The sequence below is a fragment of the Trachemys scripta genome, chromosome 2 (assembly GCF_013100865.1).
Source record: "Trachemys scripta elegans isolate TJP31775 chromosome 2, CAS_Tse_1.0, whole genome shotgun sequence".
Lineage (NCBI taxonomy): Eukaryota > Metazoa > Chordata > Testudines > Emydidae > Trachemys > Trachemys scripta.
The window spans coordinates 65645547-65669781 of record NC_048299.1 but is presented as its reverse complement, the minus strand read 5'-3'; the positions used below and the strand labels follow the sequence as shown (position 1 = coordinate 65669781).

Sequence of the window (24235 nt, the reverse complement as noted above, 5' to 3'; positions counted from 1 at the left end):
CTTATCTCCGTTTTGTGATAGATGGAAAGAAATATTTCAAAGCTACTCAGTTTAGAGACGTTTGTTCTCAAAGGATTCCCAAACTGCTGCATCATCATCCTTTGTCCAAGCAGTACTTACCCTCTCTCTTTTCCACTTGGTTTCCAGCCAGTCTCTCCTGCACACCAACAAAATTAAACATTACATGAGAACTACTTCAGGTTGAAATTAATATGAATCTAAAATGTTAATAAAATTACAGTACTCCCTCAATAAAAAGCTTTCTAAAGACTAATCCTAATAAAACTACAGCACTCTAGCTCCCACCCAATCTAATTTCCTACATACCACACTCAAGTATGCTGTAACATGCTCTACAAGGAATGCACTGTTTTTTAAAAATTCTTTACCATCTTTTATCATTACATCCAGCCTCTTCTATGTAAAGAAAATAGATGTAAAAATGATTCAACACAATTATTTCCTATGGACATAAAATATATTACACAGACAACTGAAAAAATAATTGGTTGTAGCATTGTTGTGCCCTGATTCAAATAAGTATCTATTTAATACAGAACTGTATTGCGGTCTAGGATTGTAAACGTAAGATGAACTCAGAGGGAAAATGCCGATTGCACTGTGAAGCAAAACAAAGGGGGCAGAATTAAATAAATGTATGTAGAGAAGCACTACACCAGAATACCTTAGGGAAGTCTCTAAACCAGAAGTGAATAATGGTACTAGAAACAGATCCAGCCTGTCTTATATCAGATTAACAAACCTAGATAATTGAATCCTATTAAAAAGACAAAACTTGGCAAATTCAAATTTCTCTAATCTTGGGCCTTGGCTGTTTTGATGTAGCTCCGCATTTATAAAGGGAGGTTGGTACATACTAATTCCAGGAATGCTTTCTATAGGAATCTGTCGTACTCCATCTTTGAAGCAGGAAAGGCCAGGATAGACTTTTCGAATCTGCGCTTGTTTCCTTTCGATCAGCTTTTTAATGATCTGTAATAATATTGAGGAGAAGGCGGGGGAGACCGTTTTAGTTTTGAAAGTGAAGGAAAGTAGTTGACTGGCTCAAAGGCAAAGTGGTAGGACATTAAAGAAAACTGTGGCAGTGAGAAACATAACAGGACCCTGATCTCACAGAGTCCCATTAAAATCAGTGAGCACTTTGGATGCATAAAGAACGCAGGATTGACCCAGTCAACAAATATTTTACTAAATGAGAATACTGTTTATACTCCAGATTTTAGAAAAACCTGTTCCATTTCAAAATCTCAAACTGTGGAAGGTGCTTCTACGTTAATGATAGCTGCCATTTTAGCCATGTTCCCCCGCCCCACCCCCCAGGAAGTCCAGATTGATTATATGGATTGAGATACAAATTCAGTTCAAAATCTGAATGCATAAAAAGTCAGGAAACTGCCCCAATTGGAAGATAAATTCTATTTTATTTTTTTCCGTTTGGTTACCTCAGTTCAAAGTAATTTGGTTTTCTGCTCTTGATGTACATTAAAATGCTTAGCTATGCTTTTTCTCTCAAACATGTCATGGTCAAGATGACTGCTTCCTGTTTAATTGTTCTTTTATACATTTAGGACACTTAATATTGGTTATTTACTTATTTTTTTAATTAGTTGGAAATCACAATATCTTTTACATTACAATAGTTTTCCTTTAATATGGGGGAAGAGAATTTTCTTCAAAAACAAAACCACCAGCACCACCCTCCCTCCCCCTGGGATTTCTAAAGACTCATCCTTTACTATTTTTCTCTCAAAAAAATTCAGATTTTTGACACACCTGATAAAATGCCAAAGAACTACAGTACGGGCTACACCAGAGGCTTAATCCACCAGCATGTTTCAAAAGCCAAGTTAGAAGGAAGTGGTGATATCCTCACACTCCACCCACAATCCCAGAATTACTGGATGTTACAGAAGAAATGAATGGTGGAATAGTTAATGTTGACATTTAGGCATGTTAATTAGACTTCAAAGACAACAAGTCATCAAGGTGATGGGATTTTTCATACCTCCCAGAACTATTGTTTTTTCTTTATTTACAGACTATGCCAGACAGCAGTGTGTTGGTTCACATTCAGAACCTTCTTCTTTGCAGCCACAGGAGTGCAACCCAATTCTTTAAATGGGAGTTTAATTTCTGTACAAGCTGATAGAACTAGAAAAATCAGGATATGGAGCATTTCAAACTATTTCAAACTGAGACACTTCAACTTCCTTTGAAACATTTTAAACAAAGGTGATTAGTGAAAAACACATAAAATAACTAAGCAACCAGACCTGGGGTAAAATTTTCAGAAGCACCTAAATGACTTCAGTGTCTAAGTCAGCTTTGAAAATAAGCTTAAGGGTGATTAATGGCTTATCTACACACAAAAGTTGTATACTTTAACAATACTGGTATAGCTAAAGTAGTACAACTCCTGTTGTATGGCTACAATTATACCGGTATGAAGGTGCTTATACCGGAATAGTTTATCCCCATGTAGGAAGGGGAATAAGCTATTCTCGCATATGGCATCTTTATACCATTATAACTGCACCCGCACCAGAGATGTTCAAGCATAACTACTCTGGGGGGGAAAAGATCACACCTCTAACAGAAATCAGTACAAAATCTGTGTGCAGATCAGGTCACTTTTGAAAATGGTATTTAGGAGCTTTTGAAAATTTTATCCTTGGGCTCAATTTTCTGAAGGGAGAAAAAAAGCATATAGCCTACATACACCTACATTGAGAAGAAATCTGAAATTTCATCTGGCTGCCCGATTAGCTCAAAAATATGTTTTGCAAGACACAGCATATGTGGCAAATTCAAGCTGCCCTGAGATGCTGAAAGTTAGCTACTGCGGAGAAGAACTTTTTGCTCAGAAGGGCAAAACGTGAGAGAAATCTAAATAGATACAGGTAGTTCAATGTCACGAAATATACTACCACAATCAGATGGGATGACTATAGTTATTCACGTTATCTTTCCTTATACTTAAATACACACATAAAGGAAGAAACAATGGTAAGGAAAAAACTACGATGTTTTCATGATTTAGATATTAAATTTCCATTCATTTTGATCTATTACAGATATATTACAAGCTTTAGTACTTGAAGGATCCCCAAATTAGCTATTAAGTACACATGCAACTTTAGTCAACTTTGGTTTCTAAATGATGTCCAGGAACCTAATGTGCTCAGAAAGACTGAATTTTTTACAAAAAGTTGTTTTACTTGGCATCAACTGTAGAAAGTAAAAGGAAGAGAGACAGAATGTGTGTGAGATTTAACACACACAGGCATCAGGAGAGATTTTTAAAAAAATGAAGGCCAGAATCAGTTGTTTTGACTCTCTGTTCTCTAAGAACAGACTGCATTTTCCATTCATCTTTTAAAATAATTCTGCCTTTGAGGTAATGCAATTAATAGCAACTGGAACTTGGAAGACTAATATAGGAAACAGCTTCTGTCAAACAGAGCAGGCTGTTGTTCAGTCAGGATGTTCTCCTGTTAAAAGGAAATGGCTGCTTGACACAAATGCTATTTTACGAAATAAAACTGAAATCACAAGATCTGACTCCATCACAGAAGGACCCAGTAGCCTTGTGCTTTTTAAAGAAACATATTTGTGAACATTTCTGTTTCATCGGCTACCCAGCTGGACCACATTTCAGAAAAGTATTTAAGCATGTGCTTAACTGTCACTTTAATGCTAAAATGTTTTGCTGGACCAGGATCTTTGTGTGAAAAAAATGTGAACTAGTTAAAGGATATAAATAAGAACTTTCCACTCAAAGTTACCATTAATGAATGCTGCAATAATGATTATGTAAATCAAATACTTTAAAAAAACCATTTGAAAAATAATTAAAGCAACCTCACAACATTTCACACACCTGCTCACCCAGAATGAGTAATTTCATTTTGTGACATCAGTAATACATCAATAATTTTTTCAATGTTAACTGTAGGAAAGGAGAATTTATGCCTGAGAGATGGTAAATTTATGATAATTTTAAGGCCAGAATAAAATATAGGTTTTAATTAATTTTAAAAATGGCTTGTGTGAGATTTTGAATACCAGATATGGGCATTAAAGGGGATAGATGTCTGAGTGATGACTAAAGTGTTCTAGAAATATTTATATAAGCCATTTTAAATGTGTAGGTTTTTTAAAACAGTGTTAATATTAAACAATATCTTATTTCATTATTTACCTCTTTTTGTTTTTTAATGATGACAGAAAATTCAGTGTAGGGAATCCTTGGATTTAATTCACATCCCATTAGAGTGGCTCCTTCATAATCCTTGATATAGCCAACATATTTTGCTTTTGGTACTTTAATATCTTTGGAGAAACCCTAAGAAATGATAAACACAAATTGATACAATGCAATTTTCTTTTTACATTCACATTACTTGAAAAACCAATTATGAATTACAATCAGATTCATTACACTGTCAAAACACCAAAAATATAAAGAAAGAGCTACAGACCACGGCCCTAGTTAGAAGATAAGTAGCTTTACACATAAGTAGTCAGTTACTCGCATGCAGGATCACGGCCCATATCAGGAGTAGAAACTAAACTCCAAAATGTAACCAGTTATGTTGTGGGGGAGGCGGGGAGACAGTTTTTTATTCAAAGTAAGATGTTTATAGATGAGTATGAAGGCAACTTTCAGCTCTATTTCAACATTACATTAAAGGGTCTCAATCCTGCAGTCACTAGTCAGGCAAGGCTTCTGCTGAAGTCAATGAAAGTTTTCCCGAAGTAAAGCTGCTGCATTGTGCCCCAAAAGAACAAAACCAAATCAGCCAACCTCCCCCCCCCATAAAAATCAAGTGCAAAAAATAAAAAACAAAATATAAAACCAAAGAAAGTTCCAGAGATTACAGCATAAAGATCTCAAAATCTGCAGGGACTGGGGACAGAACACCCCACCACACCCACACATACTATAGGAGGGCAACCCCCACAATTCTCTGACGAAACAATGAGGGGGGAAGTTTTTCTTCCCTTTGACCACTTCCTTATGGATTTTCTTAGACTAGCGGAATCTGACTTGTTTTTGTTTAAATTTGCCAATATAGGGGGGCAATTCTGCATTTGGGACTGTGATAACATGGATTCACACTCACATGGATTCACACCGAAGTTAACAGAACTGTGTATGGGTCCATGGTAGCAGACCCAAAACAGGACTGGTGCTTCAGTGCTGAACTGACTCCTTATTTAGTATGTATTTTAAAGAAGGATCAAAGTAAGATTAAAACACAAAGTCACCATACACTAGACTAAAATTTTCTGCTGGCATAAGTCACTGTGATTATGTGATTTGTGAGCACAAAAGAGATACAAGATAAGGCGCTAAATCTATTTCTGTTCAGTGTGGTAAGAATACTGTATTCCCACATACATCTGTCCTACCTCAAACTCCTTCCAAAAATAGTGATTTATTAAGAGCATGCAACTAGTAACAGCTTTTTAACATACAATTAGGAAATCAGAAAGTCTGAATTTATCTTAACCAAGTTCAGCTGTGACTTTTTAAAACACTTAATTGAGAGTATTATGTAATCTGCAAATATATTCACATTTTTCCTTCAAAATAAACTGTTCTATAAAGATAGTACCTTAACTTTGGCTAACACAGAACATATTTTGTACATTAAAATAAAAAGACACTACACATTTTACACAGCTGCTAATACATTTTACTTAGGCCATACCTATACTAGCAATTATGTTGGCAAAATTTTTGTTACTCGGGGGGTGCAAAAAAAACACCCCCAAGTGCCACAAGTTTTGCCACCATAAGTGCTCGTGTCCACAGGGTTATGTCAGCAGGAGAAGTTCTCCCGCCAACACAGCTACCACCACTTGTTGAGCTGGTTTTATGATGTCAATGGGAGAGCTCTCTGCCATCAGCATAACGCAGCTACACAAATCCTCTAACAGCTGTGCAGTTGTAAGCTTGTAACTGTAGACACGGCCGTAGTGTTTCTACATTTCAATGTCTTAAACTGTCCGAAGACTTTTCTTGGGCTGACTTACTTGTTTCTTGAAGTAGCCAATTGCATATTCGTCTGCATACGTGAGGAAGTTGAGAATGTTATGTTTGATGTGATACTCTTTCAGATGATTCATTAGGTGAGTTCCATAACCCTATGTGGAAATAGTTAAGGAAATTCATCTCATGAGGAAAACCTTTTTGGTGTTACGTGTATTAGAAGCTATGGAGGGAAGGCTGTTCTTTGAAGGGAGTATTTCTCCAGAGCTGTACTCAAGGACCTCAGGTTCGTAATTTAGAGAGGATTAAAGACTGAACTATTTAAAATACATGGAAGGTCACATTTGTGACCCAATGGAGGACACAGAATGTCACAGCTTCTAGTTATTGATTCACTTTTGATCTAAAAGAAACAACTTCAACTCTCTTGGGGAGTAGAGTGTTGTTGATCTAGAGGTAATTTTTTCAGGTAGTTGTAATTCAAGGTGAATACATCTATATATACTTGATATTTAACTTAAATACAACATATAGAGTCACAACCTTGGGGACTAACAAAGCTAAAGGTGTTCGGATGCTATAATGATGTATCTGAGAAACAGATTCTTCCTTAAGACTTACTTTGGTCATGTCACTTACAAAACACTTTGTAATGGCTAGGCAGTTGATGTACTAAGAATGCTGTTTATTATGGTAATCATGATTGTTTCATTGCTACCTTGTCCTCTTACCCTTCTGCTTGTTCGTTTTACTCACCTGTTGTTTTTCATCACATGCTAAGATTGTAGGCTCTTTGGGGCAGGTGCCATCTTTTTATTATATGTGCAAAGCACCGAGCCCAGTGGAGGCCTGATCTCTGATTGGGGTCTCTAGGCACTACCACAATATAAATTAATAAACAATGAATAAAGATGTCCTCTGACTCCAAATATAACAATTCCCAATCTCATTCAGAAATAGAATTATGCAATAATGTAGCTAAAAGTGAATAATCCTACAGAAAATAAATACGCTATTTACATTTCTAAACTGTCCTATTCTTTTTCTCGTGATGAAAAAGAACTGATACACACTAAACCCACTAATGAGACAGAGTATTTTATGTTAACTGCGCACAATGTAACTGAATTAATCATTCCTGCTTATGTTGCAATTATTGAGGCAATGGATACAAAACTGGAGTCTTTTAAAAATGTCTGGGAAACATATCTGGGGTTTCCTTATTTCATTGGAGGGTTGGGAGACTTCTTATGCTTTGACGCAAGATAAATTACAAAATGGAAAGTACAACATTCATTATCTTTAATAGCCTCTGGAAAACGGCAACAAAATTATATCAGGAATAAATAAATACTGGAAATTGAATACAGAATACTTAATAATGGCACATGCCTGAAAAGCCTGTCACTCTGGTGTATAATACCTGTGCATCAACTTATTCTCAGTGGCTACCCTTTAAAAGTTTGGGGCCCTTTTACAGATTTCACATTTCAAATTACAACCCCAGATTATGGCCTAAATTGCGTATTTCTGAAATTTAAGTAAGCTACTAAGATACTTGTTTCACCCTTCCAAGAGTATGACAGGTATCAAATACGTGATTTGACAACTGACGGACTGTTGAGGGGTCCCAAAAGTCCTTTAGAATTCTACGATGTGCTCACCATAAAGGGATTTTCAGTGTTCAAATTCTAAATTCACAAGGGTTTAATTTAAATAGGAGAAACCCTGATAAAAATGTAATGAAAAATCATTTTTACCTAAAAACTAGAGATATAAGTGCTAGTCAAGCTTATTTCTCTGTAGCAGAACAATCCAAACAGTAAGTTAAAGACTATGGGTCTGTCTACACTGAAATTAGCCCCCTGCAGCTGGCCCATACCAGCTGACTCTGGTTTGCAAGGCTCAGGCTAAGGGGTTGTTTAACCACAGTGTAGACATTCAGACTCTGTCTGCAGCCCAAGCTCTGGGACCCTCTCACCTTGCTGGGTCCTAGAGCCCAGGCTGAAGCCTGAGCCCGAACATCTACACCACAATTAAACAGCCCCTTCGCCCAAGCCAGCTGGCATGGGCCAGCCACGGGTTTTTAAATGCACTATAGACATACACTATGACATTTTCAGTGCCCATCATTCTCTGGTCACAAGTTTAGTGACCCATTGCAAGAGTTCTAAATTATTTTGTCTGCCAGCCAACCCAATGTCACATCTGAGGCTTTAAGGAATTTTTTTTAAGTAATTCTGATAAGGACAGTGGCAATTACATATACCTGGAATATTTTGTCCTAGAGATGATTTTTTATTTAGCGATCTTATTTTATGTAAATTTATTTCTTCATTTATTCAAATTGTATTCATTCTCACAAAAACTTCTGCAGCTGAATATTCATACAGAGAAATTAAGACATGCAAGCTACAATGCACATTTTGTACATAGATGTCACATGCAGCTACTTCTAAACTGTTTCAACTTTCAAAAGCTAAATTTAAAAAAAAAAAAATTGTCCTCCATTTTACTTAGTCCAGCTATCTGAAAGTTCATAAAGATTGCCTCTTCTTGCTGAAAAACACTTCCTAAGATCCATTTGTAAACATTTTCTGAGTGAGCTGCTGGCGCTGGCCACCTCCCACAGAAAGGAACACAGGAAGCCCAGTTTTCAGATGTAGTTATCTCAAATATATATGTATATTAACAGGCACCCAAGAGTGTAAAATTGATAATTGTGCACCAAAGTGCTCATGCATGTATTGTTTAAGCAACTACTTTTCACAGTTGGCCTTTTTGTTTGGTTTTTGAAAGGCTACCCCAGCAGAACTGTTACACAAAGTGTGTCAGCACAACTTTGTACTAAAACAGCAAAAGCCATGACACACTGAACACACATTTTTCTATTTATTTAGTCTTAGAAATATACATGTCTGGACTGTTATATTTTATTGTTCAAATCTGCTGAAATGCTGGATGAATGCCCTTGTAACAGACCGCCAGCTAAGAGAGTGAGTGAATCTCTCTCTCTAAATCTGGAGTTTAGTGAATCCAAGACTGAGGGAAGATACTTAAGGCTGTAAAAGCATTCAACTCCCACTCTGCTATTCCTCCACCCTGGCTCTTTGTTTCCAAGAGCCTGCATGTAGCACATAACTTCTGCCAACTCTGTGATGTGAACTCCAAATTAGTTTCATTCTCATCTATAAACACAGTTGACTGAATATACAGCTACAGCACCATCTAAAGGCAAGAGGTTGAAATCGAACAGACATAATTTTGATTCACCTGAAATCCTGTGTTAAAAGGAAATCTGGTTCTGTACTTTTACATTCTTCATTCTTTAAGCAGAGAGGTTCATTCTTCAGGCAATTTAGGTCAATATAGCTTTGGCGCTCGGGGGCATCGAAAAATCCACGCTCCTGAGCTCCATAGCTGTGTTGACCTAACCCCTGGTACAGACATAGCTAGGTCAACAGAAGAATACTTCCATCAATCTAGCTACCGTCACTGGGGAGGTGGAGTGTCTATGGCAATGGAAACTCCCCTTCTGTCACTCTAGGAAGCGTCTACACTATGGGTACCACAGCAGCATAGTTACGGCATCCTAGCTGTGCCACTATAATGCCCATAGTGTAGACATGGCCTAACATTTAAATACCCTTCAAGTACACACTGGTAGAATTATACAGCATGCCAGATGCAAGAATGTGCCCACTTTTTAAAAACTGTATTGTTAATTGAAGTGATTTAAGGCTGTGGTCCATAGCATTACTGCCTCACAAGCAGAATGCCCATTTTCATTCAACTGTGAATGTTAAAATAAGCTGATATAAGGCCAGTCAGTGAAGACTACAGAGTAAAGAGCCCAATAACGGGAGCCAACAGATTAGTGTGTTGATGGAAGATATTTTTAATTATTCTGAAGGGGGTGGTCCTCAGATCTATAACATTTTTAGGCAGTTGAATTGCTTTGTGTATTAAATATATCGCCAAGTATTCCTGAACAGGAAAGGGAAGTGAGAAGATGATTCTAAAATTATGACTATGATCCATTAGTGAGTTCTGGCCCCGCAGAACTCAAATAGACTTAATCAACTGTACAATAAATCCACTTCTAATATTGTCTTTACCTTGACTTGTTCATTAGAAGTCACAGCACAGAAAACAATCTCTGTAAATCCTTGAGATGGGAACATCCGGAAACAGATACCACCAATCACACGACCATCTTTTATTAATGCAAGGGTCTTGTGTTTTCTGAATGCATAAAATAATGACAGCCTTAGTTCATGGGCATAGCACAGGTGCCATCTTTCCCTCAGAAATTTATTCTTTGCTTTCCAAAAGCAATTATAAATGTCTAAACCAATTGCTTGTATCTACAGAACAGTTGCTGATTTAACTAACATCATGTTCTGCATCTACTGTAAAAAGCCTCAAAGAGTTTTCTTGCCTTTGTCACTATAAGTTATACAGTTATGTTGCATTTCTTATCATGACTTTACCCTGGCTAAATAAGAGATTAATAGACCTTCAGGACATTCAGCCTTTACTACCAGATGCCTGATTCCATGTGTGCATTCTACATAACTTAAGTGATCAATTTCCAGCATAGGTGAACAGGCAGTCAATTATTATAGGTTTCAGAGTAGCAGCCGTGTTAGTCTGTATCCGCAAAAAGAACAGGAGTACTTGTGGCACCTTAGAGACTAACAAATTTATTAGAGCATAAGCTTTCCTGGACTACAGCCCACTTCTTCGGATGCATCCGAAAGCTTATGCTCTAATAAATTTGTTAGTCTCTAAGGTGCCACAAGTACTCCTGTTCAATTATTATAGGTATTTCTAAGCACCTATTCTCAAAAGTATGCAAAAACCAGAAGAAATATCCATTTCAGCAGCACTTACACCATGTGCTAGCAGTTAAAAGGACAAGACTGCCATCAGTAAACCTTTCATAACTGTTTATGGCAGGTTCAAGAATTTTATTGCTAACTTCAAGGTCTGGAAAATCTGCACTGCATCCATTCCCTTCACTAGCCAATAACCAGTGCTATTAATCTTTAACTTTTATAACAGCAAAAATAAAGATTATTTCCAGATTTCTCACACCTTCTGATGATATCTATATTCAGTAAATTTGGAAAGTAGCAACCCGATATATTTGCCAGGCTCAATCTCTGTTTGAAATAATAAAGCAAGCATAGAACAGACATGCTTTCTGTCCTTTTTGTTCTGTAAATTGATCCTTTCCTGTCTATCTACCGCACATTACAGACTCTCATACATCAGAAAGAAGATACTAACGGATCAAAAACCAGGCGTGTAATGTACTCCTTTGGCATTCTGGGTAGCTGATGGGAGAATACATTCTGTAAACCAACTAGCCACATCATAATCTTTTTGTTTGGCTTCTGGTTCAGGGAATTTCCAACTACGTGAAATTCAATCACTCCCCGACGCTCTTCTAGTCTTGCTGCTTCATCCCGGGCTGAATGTGCTGACAGAAAGTTAGTCTGTGTCGTGCAAGAGGGGAACAAAAATACATTTGAGAGAGTCTGAGGAGATATTGTCTTAATTTCACATCTATCAACAGGACAATCAAGAAATGTTCCAAGTCTCCCATTCATCCTTTTACAAACAGAGCTGCCTCTGTGTATTAAATAAAAAGTAACTCTGCCAATAAGCCTGACAGAGTTTTGATTTTATTACTTTCCATGATTACACAACTATCTTAAGAATTTGAAAACAACATTTCATTTCCTTCTAATTTTGCTTCTAAAATCTGGCAATTGTGTGTCTATATCTGAATAGAGTGGAAATTAATACAGACAATTTGTTTAGCAACTTCTACTTGTATAACACCTTACCATGCCCAAACATTTTTGCTTTTACATTGGCATCTACTGAGGAAGTCTGAAAATAGTATCTGTTAATTGCTACTCTAGCAATACTGGAAAAAATACTTTTTGTGGGTCCTATTAAAATTGTGGCTATATTTTGTTTTTAAATTTTTAGCTTTATCATGGTGAATTAAATGAACAGGTAATGAAAGCTCATCATAGTTACTCATAGTAAACAAGCCTGAAGTACTCCCAACCACCTATCCTTTAGAATGTGAAGAAAAGAAAAGAAAAGAAAAGAAAAGAAAAGTTAAGTTAAGTTTTTGAATACTAAAATATTTCTAACGCTGTCTGGGAAAACCCACATACTTATTTGCATAGTTGGAACTAACACACTACAGACATAGGATTGTCACCAATTACAGTTGTGCCCACAGTAACTTTTATTTTGCACTCGACCAGACTTCCATGCATTGTTTGCTTTCCAGAGCAAAGTTTAGCTGCTGAGCATCCAGTCACTGCCAGGCCCTGAGTCCTGATTGTTCCAACATTCACAATGAACATACCCATCAATCAGATTACAAAATTTGGGTAAGAACCTTGTAAAAGCTCCAAATCTTCTGTGAAACTTGGCAAATATGAAAGACTGGCAAAACATAATCAGGAGGAGAGTGAGGAGAAGGAAGAGCCGGCAATGCAAACCAAAAATGTGTGCAATGTTGTGGTGTGTATGCTAATGTAGAAAAAGGGTAGAATGCAATTCAGTCTCCCGGGTCCCCCCTCAGTTAAGGAAAAAGCTATAGGAGAAAAAGCAAAGAAGTTGTTTCATTTTTGAGCCTCAGCACATCTACATATTCACTAAAGGAAAATTGGCCCTGCTGTGATTGGCGGAAGTTTCAAATCTGAATCTAATATTCTGCTACAAGATTTGTACTAACTTCACCCATGTCTTAAAGTAACAAGAGAAAATATGAAACATCTGCAATTAATAATGAAGTATTATAGAACTCCTCTGTAGTAAAAGTACCTTGTAAAACAAGCTGTGAGCAATCTGAGTTGCTGAAGCATTTCTTTGCTACCACTGGTATCAGTGTCTTTGTAAGCGGTACATATTACATAACAGATTTTTTTTGACTCTCTATTTATTGTTCTGTCAAACAATGCCTTTCATTTGAGAAAGGGACCAAATATTTTCCTTCATGTTAAGTAAAGAGAAACAAGGCATGATAATTATAATGGATCCTTAAATTCTAGTAGTTTATATTATCCTATTTGTATTGTAATGGTTACAAAAGTGAACCATCAATACTGCCAGGTCTACATTTCTCACCTCTGGCCCCAGCATCGCAGCTGGATCGGTAATTGTTGACATCACTTCATTGATCAATTCAATAGGAATATCTCCTACAACTCTGGGCCTTTTTGAATCTTCCTGAGAATAAGGTTCAGTGTTCTTTCTCTTCTCTCCTACACAATCAAATCAGAACAAAAAGAAAGGATAATTTAAAGGCCAAACAGGTTGCCACAGACACAGAACATATTCCATTTATAAAACAAAAGCAGCAAGAAATTAGCCTAGTGAACGCTGCAGTGGATCAAAGCAAGTACAAGCCGGCAGTTAATCACTTTCCTAATGTAATTGATTTCTGTAAATGAACTAGGATTTGAGGTGCTTTTTCAGCAATGCCAGAAGTCAATTTTACAATTCACAGTACTGACGTGATAAATTTTATGTTAATAAGTCTGTACTGGGCATGAATCCATTACTCAGAGCCCTAGGAAATCATTACAAGTCTTGCTAAGAAACCAAACTATACACTTAAGTTGCATCTGAGCTACCACTGAACTAATGCAGGCAGCTCATGTTCCCAAGAGCCGCCTAATTAAAAAAAAAAAAAGAAGTTGGTTAGAGGGGGGGTACCTGAGAAAAGAAACATTTATTTATTAAAAGCTGAAAAGTTTAGGATGAAAGAAAGTTCTAAAAATGCAGAAAAATTAGCAACAGAAAGAGCACAGCAATGTACTGCCAAGGTGCAGGTCAGAGTTTGAATCTCAGACTCTATTCCTTGTTCAATATGGATGGGGCACACTACAGGTACCATTACCCTGGTGCTCCTGGCTCTGCTGCTGGCAGCCAGGGGGCAGGGCAGAGCCAACCAGCACCTTGGCACCCACACCGCAGAGAGCCAGGAGCCTGAACGGGCCGGGCAGCTTCCACCACAGGCTCCTGGCAGGATCCAGTGTCCGATCCACTAGCTCCTGGAAGGAGCCAACGGTTTTCAAACTGGGCATGCCCCACAGTTTGAAAACCTGTGTGTTAAATGGATGGCAGAAATCTGGGAGGGGTGGGGTGGGAGGGTGCACATGACCCCATATGCTCCCTCACGCACTATCACTAGGGGCTGCAAATATGCTTGCTCACCCCAGGCGCTAAAATGCCTAGTTATGGCTCTGAGCAATACTCACCTCAGGAAGCCACTTTTACAAATAAAAGCACACAGCACTGAAAACAATTCTCTCTCCACAAACCTGTCCCATAATGATTAAATCTCTTCCCACTGCTATTTAACCTGTAGTTATGGTATGAGGCGTGACTAAAAATGGCACCTTCTCTAACTCAACCTAGCTGCTCACTGCCTGGATTCACTGACCAAAACAAATTTTCACTCTGCACTAGAGAGACAGTATAGCTATTTAAGACAGAGCTGGATTCTTTTCTCACTCATGTACCATCCACAAATCTGGCAGCTAAATTCCAGCTGCATAATCTATTACTTGTGTAACAGACAGGAAGAAAAGAGCTTAGCTTTCAGGTCCCATGCTGCATTTGCAAGGCTGGCATTTAAAAAATAAACATATTTTGATTTGCAGTATTAACTGCTTAAATATGAAAGTCCTTGAGAGGATACCCCAATGATGTCAGTTTAATAATTGCTTGTTTGCCTTTATCTGCACTTTAATCTTCTCCTATTGTTGTTGGCAGCATGTTGTGTGTCTAAGCACTATGGGACTAGGTTATGAATCATCAACTTAGACCATGTTCTTGCTTTAGTTGGTTTGCATTCTAACATTAGTCCTAGATTCTGGTGCTTGTATATAATTTCATTTTTTTTAAAAACCTAGAAATAGAAAGAAATGTCACTGGTATGTTTGTTTATATCAAATTATCAGATGTAAACATCATCAGTGCAACATAGCCTTTATGCTGGAATGTCAGCACTGACTTGAGGACATACATACATTTGCTTGCACTATTTTATCTCCATAAATTCACATTAAAACCATTTTGCCTCTCATCATCACAATGTCCTCTTCAGAGATTTGGACTGCCATCATCTTGAAATCACATCAACCTCACAGACTTGTACTAACACTGTTATGTGCATTTGGGGATGACAAGAAACCCCAATAAAGTGAATGGTGAATTAGCACAATCACAGAAAAGTTCTGAAAAGCTGCCCACGCTCAGGAGCCAATAATTAGGGCCCTACCGAATTCATGGCCATGAAAAACGCATCACGGACTGTGAAATCTGGTCTCCCCCCATGAAATCTGGTGTTTTGTGTGCTTTTACCCTATACTGTACAGATTTCACAGGGGAGACCAGCATTTCTCAAATTGGGAATCCTGAACCCAAAAGGGAGTTGCAGGGGGATCAGAAAGTTATTTTTAGGGGGATCATAGTATTGCCACCCTTACTTCTGCGCTGCCTTCAGAGCTGGGTGGCCAGAGAGCAGCGGCTGTTGGCTGTGTGCCCAGGTCTGAAGGCAGCGCCCCGCAAGCAGCAGCACAGAAGTAAGGGTGGCAATACTATACCATGTCATCCTTACTTCTGCACTGCTGCCTGCAGAGCTGGGCAGCCAGAGAGTGGGAGATGCTGACTGAGGGCCCAGCTCTGCACACAGCAGTGCAGTAGTAAGGGTGGCAATACCATACCGTGCCACCCTTACTTCTGCGCTGCTGCTGGCAACAGCTCTGCCTTCAGAGCTGGGCTCCTGGCCAGTAGCCGCCGCTCTCCAGCTGCCTATCTCTGAAGGCTGCGCTGCCGCAGTGCAGAAGTAAGGGTAGCAGTAACACAACCATCCCTACAATAACCTTGTGACACCCCTCCCCCCACAAACTCCTTTTTGGATCAGGACCCCTACAATTACAACACCATGAAATTTCAGATTTAAATAGCTGAAATCATGACATTTATGATTTTTAAAATCCTATGACCATGAAATTGACCAAAATGGATTGTGACTTTGGTAGGGCCCTACCAATAGTACATATTTTTGCCATTTTCTTCAAAACATCAAAAGTTCACTAAATCCACTTCCCTTTAAAAAATTAACTCAAGTAATTTTATCCAAAACTTGATATAAAAGTGAAGCTAGTTATGTCTTACATGTTATGATATCTTCGAACTAAATATCCACTATTGATATTTTTTAACTCATTGTGGGAACAAAAGTGCAGCTGGTCTGACAGTATATATCATATTTCAACCATATGTAACTTTAAGAAACCAAGATATTAAAACCCCCAATCAAAATACAATAGAAACAACACTGGTGTTAATTATAGACTGAGATGCAATGTAGTAAAGGCAGACTGAAGACTGTTTTTAAAATGAGTTAAATGCTGAATCTCCCAAATAGCATGGGGCAGAGATTTTCCACTATATGGCTAATTGTAAATTTATCTTTTATTTGTGTTAGGTCACAGTTCTCTGGCTTCCACTCTGCTACAATGCCCCAATAAGCATCACACTGAGATGTTACAGCTTTCAAGTAAACACTCTGGAGCACAGAGACAACATATGAAGGGAAGGGGTCTGGGTTAAGATTTTTTTTTATTGTGTTGCAAATATTTTTGGTTGTTGCTTTTTTAATTGTCTCATTTTGTAACCCAAATAGCTTACGCTGATACATGTTGGAGCACAGCAGTGGAATGAAAGCGGGTAACATGACTTCAAAGGACTTTAAACTACAAGAAAAAAGCAAGTTCATAAACAGTTATGTGCTGATATCCCTCTGCTTCCTACTACTTGGAACATTACGCATGTGACCCTAAAATTGCCTCATTTTTCAAAAAAGATTTTTGGGTCACCTTTGATTTTTTTCTTCTGGATTAACATGGGAGTTTTAAATCATATCTGTAAACAAAACAATGGTCTAGTAAATAACTGGGAGCTTGAACTAAACTGGGTATCATTTTGCTTTCCATTAAGGTGGCTCTATGCCCCAGAGGTCAACATGTGGTGAATGCTATGCTATAATTTGTCTACATTAGAAAGGACACCGATTCTTTAAAGTTGACTTGTTTTTTCCCATCCCCCAAGGAACAAGATCTGGAGATTTCAGCTATGCCACAGCTATTAAAAACAAAGAAAACTATAGGCTTGACACAACATAAAACCATGTTGTGATAATTAGGCTGAACAGAAGACAAGATCAACTTTCTTTCAAGTTACCTAGAGCTGGGTCATGGCAAGAAGAAACTTTGCAAGCAGGACTCATACTTCCGCTGTTGGGTTGTTCTAGAGATGAAGGACTTGCACTATATGAAACAGACCTTGCCACAGGGGGAGGACTGATAACTGCAACAATATAAAAGAGAAAGAATGTTCAAGATGTTAGAATTCACCACAACACTGACTGGAAGAACAAACAAACAACTTCAAAGAGTTACACTGGTAGCGAGTATCCAGTGGGTTTTCAACAGCACTCCATGTTATGTAGTGCAATCAAAAACAAGGGTAAAGAATGCTATTGTATATATATTTTAGAAGAGGTTTTTTATTCTGATTTCTTTTATTGTATTTTAAAATTTGATACTGCACAGCAAGCCACATTCCGTGGTGAGCAGGTGGGGATTTATGAACTATATTTTCTAAAAGTTTCCAGGTAACAAATATAGCTCTAACACCTTTCCATTGTATTACAGAGTTAATTTTACTCCACTGACAATGTCAGGCTTTATTCCTCTGCAGTGTTGTGCAAATGCTAGTAAAAATGGGCTTCCTCAACATACTACCTAGCTAGCTGGCATTCTGCCATGTCAAGAAACGATTAGCAGCTAGTTCTCAAGGGTCTTCTAGGAAAAGATGTACGATTTCACTAAAGTGCACTCCCTTATTCTACTTGGTCTTGCCTCAGTGCATGGGGCTGGACTTGATGACTTGTTGACATCCCTTCCAGCCCTCATTGCTATGATTCTATGAACATGCTACCCAAACCAAATCCAATGAAAATTACTCTGGTGGCACCACTTAAAGCTATACAATTATTTTTCAAAATAACCCCCCCACACTTCTCCACCCCTACTAAAATATATTTAATGCCACATGCTCAGATTTGTTTAGTGCCACTAATCATTTTCTGACAAGGAGGTTCCTTGGAAACTGGACACATGCAGTCTCTTTCTTTGTAAACCCTTACTGTTATGTCCTCAAAAGCAACAGGCACCCTTTTAATTGTTTTCTGAAGCATTCATGTGGGAAGAACCTGGCTACTTTGACACCGGAGGACTATAGGTCAAATTTTGAAGTTTACTGAAGATTAGCTGATGAAATGGCCTCTGTAACCAAGATACATTTAGTGCTCTCCTATATCAGTCATAAATAGGATGGATTAGGTGGAGGTGGGGGACAGTTTAGTCTAATTTCACTTGGCCCTTTAACAATTTACCTATTTTTATAGATATATTTTTCAACATGGGTCTTCCACCCCAACCTTGCAATGCCCATATATGATTGGATACTAGTTAGAAATTAGGAATTACTCAAAGTTACATGCCTGTCCCAATAGAAGGGTCCCTAATATGTGGTAAAAGCCCCATTATCAGACACACACAATGCTTCCCCCGTTGACAGTCAGGAAAAGATACATCAGATGCTTCAATATCCCCAACCCTAACTTTGGTAGTCTAGTAGATAGACAGACTACTGAGCAGAATGAATGGATTTTAAATATTCTACAAACAGATATAAATTTCCGGGGGAATCTGGAAAAGATGTAAGTGCTGCTTCTGTGATACAGCCATGAGTAGACTTCTGGGGAGCGGTGACTCGGAGAAAGCATTCCTCTGAACTGAGCTGATGAACAGCTGGTATAGGGCAGGATGTGTCAATGGACACCAGGCAATGCTTGAGGGAGCTCTAAAAAAACAAGACAGCTAAAGTACGTATTAGAGCAACAAGATATAAAATGTTCTGAGATAAGACACCAGTTGTATAACTTTGCAGAGGAGAGTATTTCATCATTCCATGAGGAACCAGAGAGACTGCTTCCTGTGTACATCTGGACATGGACTGATATTCAGGCTGTTTCAGCAGAAGCTGCCATATAAATCTGCATTTCCAGTACTGCCTGCTTACAATTACACCATTTTCTCTCAGTGGAAGATTTTGCAGATTTATTGTGTTCTTTATACAGTCTCTCCCTGACCCTGTCCTAAATGCAGATTACCTGTTTGGATTCCTAGCTGGCCAGTTCGAGAAGAGGACACCATGAAATCCTGATCCCAAATAGGAGAATTCTGACTATACACCTCTTCCTCTAGCATGGATAGAAACCTAGATGTAGAAATATAGAGGCAATATTAAACACCAAAGAATTACTACTACCCAAAGGAAGATAGGCCTTCCTTCAGAATAATCATTTAAAACTTTCATTAAAATCTTTTGAATACAGAATGAAGAAACTGGAGAAGCTGGTGATTCTACAACTGAACATTGCTGGACGGTTTTTAAAATATTTTTTAAATAAAATACCCATGATGAACATGTAAAACCTGAGGTTAAACACCTTAACTAGATGCAAATGTTTCCTCTACTAAAACTTTTTTCGATCACAGGTGGCATACTACATTTACATAGCACAAGTGAGGGCATTAATAGGAAAGCTGTGTGTTGACAAGCAAGAGTGTGTTGGTCTTATGCAACTGCAAGAAATTTATTTCCTATTAATTCTGAAAAATCTAGAATTTAGCATGAGTTTGCATTCTTACTTTCATGTTCATGTTCAAAAATCCCAATAGCACTAGCCATTTACATCGGTCTTATGAAAACACTTCCATGTAAGTGTGTAATTGCACCTAGTGCTTATATGACATGTAAAAAATTCATGTGTATGTTTAGAAAAAATGAACTTACTATACACTCTTTTATGGAATGTCTCACAATCATAACACTCAGTGTTACACATCAGAACATCAAGCATGCCTTCACAGGATCACTACATCAATTCCCTTTCATAGCTCAGACAGCTGCACACCCTCTGGATAGGTCTACACTGAAGCTGGGCCGTGTAATTCCTAGCTCTGTTACACATACATGCACAAGTTTTCACTGAACTAGCGTGCTAAAAAAGGCAGTGAGACGACAATGGCATAGGCTAGACACCAGATTATGCAGCAGGGATCTCAGACAGCACTGTACTCAGGTGGCTGGCTTGAGCTGCTACCCATGCCTCCATGGCCATATTGTGACTTTTAGTGTGTTAGCTTGGTTGGGGGGGGGGGTGCGCGCGCGCATGTGTACGTCTATCTGTCTGTCCGTCCCAATCCTGGGAACAACGCCCCCTGCAGTGCAGTCACATCCTGTGGAACACGGAAAGGTTTTTAGAGGCCAGAAGCTTGACACCACACTCTCTAGACAAATCCTTATTTATGTGAATTGTCCAACTGAAATCAAATGTGATCATTTGAGTGAGAAATCAGTGAAACTGACTCAGGATCCAGGGGTGAATTTCCCTGAGGCTTTAAAGGTCAAACCAGTAACCTAGGCAGTTTCAAAAGAGGATTAAAAATAGTTGCAGGTGCTGTCCCAAGGTCCCCCTACCACATTTTGTGGTTTTACCACCTCATTTTTTGTTTGTAAATGTTTTTCTCTGCCATATCCCGGTGTAAGAGACCTCACAAAACAACAGGGAAACTGACTTTGCAGGAGATTCAGTGATACTGACTATGTAAAGTGCTGCCAAGGGCACTAAGAAAAAAGGCTGAAGATGCGATTGTTAGTCCATGTCCTTCCTTCTTCAACCTCAACTACTCTCATCTCCAGTGTCCACTATAACCACAGCAAGTACAAGATTTCAGAAGGACTTTGGGAGTAAATGCAGCTGGACTGTTGATAGGTTTTAATGCTGGAAGACCATCTGATTGTATTAGTTTAAAACCCAAACCACCTTCCCCATCCACACACACACATACAGATATGCCCATGTACACAGTCCCAGACACTAGGCAGTGGACACAGACACCACTCAGTTCCCAAGTGATATCTCACTGAAATAAGAACCTACATCATCATGGCCAATTCAGTTCCCAGCTCTGCTTTCCCACCTCCTTTCCCATATCTGTGGCTCAGTCTCCCCACTGTAAAATAGGCAGATAATGAGACTAACTACCTTTGCACCGTGCTTTGCAAGTTCCAGATCAATAGCTGCTATAGAAGCACTGAGTATTAAAGGCTACCCACCCTCCTGAAACCTCAGTCCAGTTTTAACCCTTATTATGGTCCTTCCTTTTTTCAGTAATAACAACAAACATTATTAATAATTATAATGTATAATTATTATTTGTATTACATTAGCATCTAGAGGCCCCAAGTGATATCAGGATCCACTGCGCTAGGTGCTGCACATACACACAATTAGAAACAGTCCCTGCTCCCAAGAGTTTATAAGCTAAATAGACAAGAGAGAGAAAGCGGGGGATGGGAGGGGGAAGAAACAGAGGCCCAGAGAGGGAAAGTGACTGGCCCAAGATCACACAGCAAGTCAGGGGCAGAGCCAGAAACAGAACCCAGGACTTCTGTTAAGAAGATTGAGAAGTGACTTGATCGTGGTGTTTTAATGACTGGATTGGGTTTAAATAGCAGGTACATAAGGCTCTTTAGCACAACAAGAACCAATGGCTGGACGCTGAAGCCAGCCACTAGAAATAAGGCCCACATTTTTAACAATGTGGGTGAATAACCATTGGAACAAAGCCCCAAGAGCGGTGATGGATTCACCATCTCTTGAGGTCTTCAAATCCAAACTGGATGCCTTTCTGGACAATGTGCTTTGGTCAAATACGTATTATGGGGTTCAATCTAAGGATAACTGGGAGAAATTTAATGGCCTGTGTTATACAGGAGGGCAGGGTAGACGATCTAATGAGCGCTTCCGGCTTTAAAAAAACAAACAGAAAACAAAGTGATGAATCTATGAGTAAGGACTGCTCAATAAGGGTTTGGAGGACTGAGTCCCAGGATTGTATTTTATACATAGTACATTTATACACATATACGGCACATGGGGAGTTAGCTGATATCCACTATAATTGAAAATGGCTATATAACGTTTTAAGCGGTTGAGACCCCCCCCAACCATTTTTCAGTCACACTGACAGTGAGCATAACCATAAGTTAAAGTCTAGTCTAGGCTGTTTATAGGTGTCAGAAATATTGTATGTACCTGCCCAGTACACAATAGTCCTTGTACTCCCCTCATTGCCTAGACACCCACAGATATAACATGTGTATACTTACATTGTGTCATTGTGTCAAAAGGACTTTAAACTTGTACCTCAGAAAATACTTCTGAATTAACCCTCCTACTTTTTTTTTAAATATTACAATATTATCTTGGTTAAGAAAACAATAACCTCTGGGCACGTCTACACTGCAATAAGAATCCCATGGCGCTGAGTCTCGGAGCCTGAGTCAGCAGATTCTTGCTCGTGGGGCTCAAGCTGCAGAGCTAAAAATAGCAGTGTAGACATTTGGGCTGGGGACCAAGGCTCTGAGACCCACTCCCTCACAGGGTCTCCGAGCCTGGACTTCAGCCCAAGCCTGAATGTCTACACTGCCATTTTATAGCCCCACAGCCCAAGCCCTGCAAGGCTGAGTCAGCTGACCTGGGCCAGCAGCAGCTGTGCCACAGGTCTTTTATTGCTGTGTAAATGTACCCAGGGGTTCTCTCAAGAAATTTTTTGGTGGCCTAGAGTGCAACTATTGTCAGTGGCCGTTCTGCCAATTTTTCCTAAAATACTTAATTAAGTTTAGGAAAAACAAATAAATATGCACAGATACATGTCCAAATCATTGTAATCTATCTATGTAGGGCTTTTTCGCAGACAACAATAACAATGATGTACAGTTTTCTCTGTTCTTTATTGGACCTAATCAGAATAGAAACAAATAATGTGTTTTGTGTGTTCTTGTCCCTTTTTGGTACTGTTTCTTTTGCTTGTTTTGGTTGATTATTTTTTTAAGACTTACTAGCTAGTAAGTCTGTTTGTGTGAAAAGTGATATTTGTATTTTGTTAATATCACTTTTCACAGCAGCAGACTTGCTAGCTAGCAGGGAGGTAGTGAAAAGTGATATTAACAAACAAACATCATTTTTCACAACAGACTTACTCAGCCCTGGCAAGCTGGGGGACAAATTAAGACCTGGACAGGGAGGAGGGTAGGGAGGCAGCTTGGGGCCAGGGATGATATGGGGTGAGTCCGGGCACCAGAGCCCTGCAGCTGCACAGCCCAAAGAGTCCAGGGCCGAAGGACGCAGTGGGGGCCAGGGGCAATGCGGAGGGGTGATGAGCTTGGGGCTGGCAGTCACTGCCACATGCCTGGGGGCCGGGGCTGGACTGTGTGGCACCATGGGTGGAGTCCAAAACCCTGAGGCTGGGGGTCAGAGCACATGGCCAGAGCCCGGGGCCAGAGGAGGCAACAGGTTGGGGGGGGGGGTTGAGCATGGGGCCAGAGTGAGGGCTCAAAGCCCGTGGCCAGGGGATGGAGCCCGCTGCCACACGGCAGGAGCCTGCCGCCTGCCACCCCAGATCTGACGCCCGAGCCCCACCACCTGCCTGTTCCTCCAGCATTTGTGGCTCCAGAGGGGGACAGGGCCCAACCCCTCCTGGCAGCCCTGGGAGGGGCCACTGCTTTGCCCCTCCCCCCCATCACCACCCAGGAGGCTGTGGTCACACGAAAAGCCCCTGGTGGCCACATTTGAGAAATGTTGCTCTAGAACACTTATGTTATAATTATAACTAAATCACATTACAAATCCCTCAAAGATCGCTTCTAAGGCACACGTGCTTACCCACCACATGTGGAGACATTGTTGAACAAAGTACAAGTGGACCATACAGGGTTTGACTGCTGAGAACGTCGCTTTGAAAATAAGAATTAGTTCTGTATTCTAAACTGTAGCTTGCAGAATGAACTAAGTCTAAATAGCAGAGGGAGACAGAGTAGAAAAATAATTCAGAGCAGGAGTATAGTGTATAACAGGTTTACTATTCCATTCATACTTCTCAAACATCTTTTGTACATGCTTTTCTTAGAAAAATCAAGAAGTTGCAGAGATAAAAGTGCTTTTCAAATTAAATTTCCACCAAGCCTAGTACA

At 39.3% G+C, this 24235-nt stretch overlaps 1 protein-coding gene across 4 annotated transcripts in view; it reads right to left on the bottom strand.

The window, feature by feature from the left end:
• Positions 1-24235, bottom strand: part of KAT2B (lysine acetyltransferase 2B) — a 64362-nt gene that overhangs the window by 10287 nt on the left and 29840 nt on the right. For all 4 annotated transcript variants that reach the window (XM_034760762.1, XM_034760763.1, XM_034760764.1 and 1 more), the window contains exons 7-15: positions 19305-19411; positions 17309-17434; positions 13181-13317; positions 11315-11523; positions 10138-10264; positions 6064-6174; positions 4223-4366; positions 879-993; positions 121-157 (exon numbers count right to left, since the gene is read on the bottom strand). In XM_034760762.1, coding sequence (XP_034616653.1) covers positions 121-157; positions 879-993; positions 4223-4366; positions 6064-6174; positions 10138-10264; positions 11315-11523; positions 13181-13317; positions 17309-17434; positions 19305-19411 — 1113 coding nt within the window. The remainder of the gene's footprint in view (positions 1-120; positions 158-878; positions 994-4222; positions 4367-6063; positions 6175-10137; positions 10265-11314; positions 11524-13180; positions 13318-17308; positions 17435-19304; positions 19412-24235) is intronic.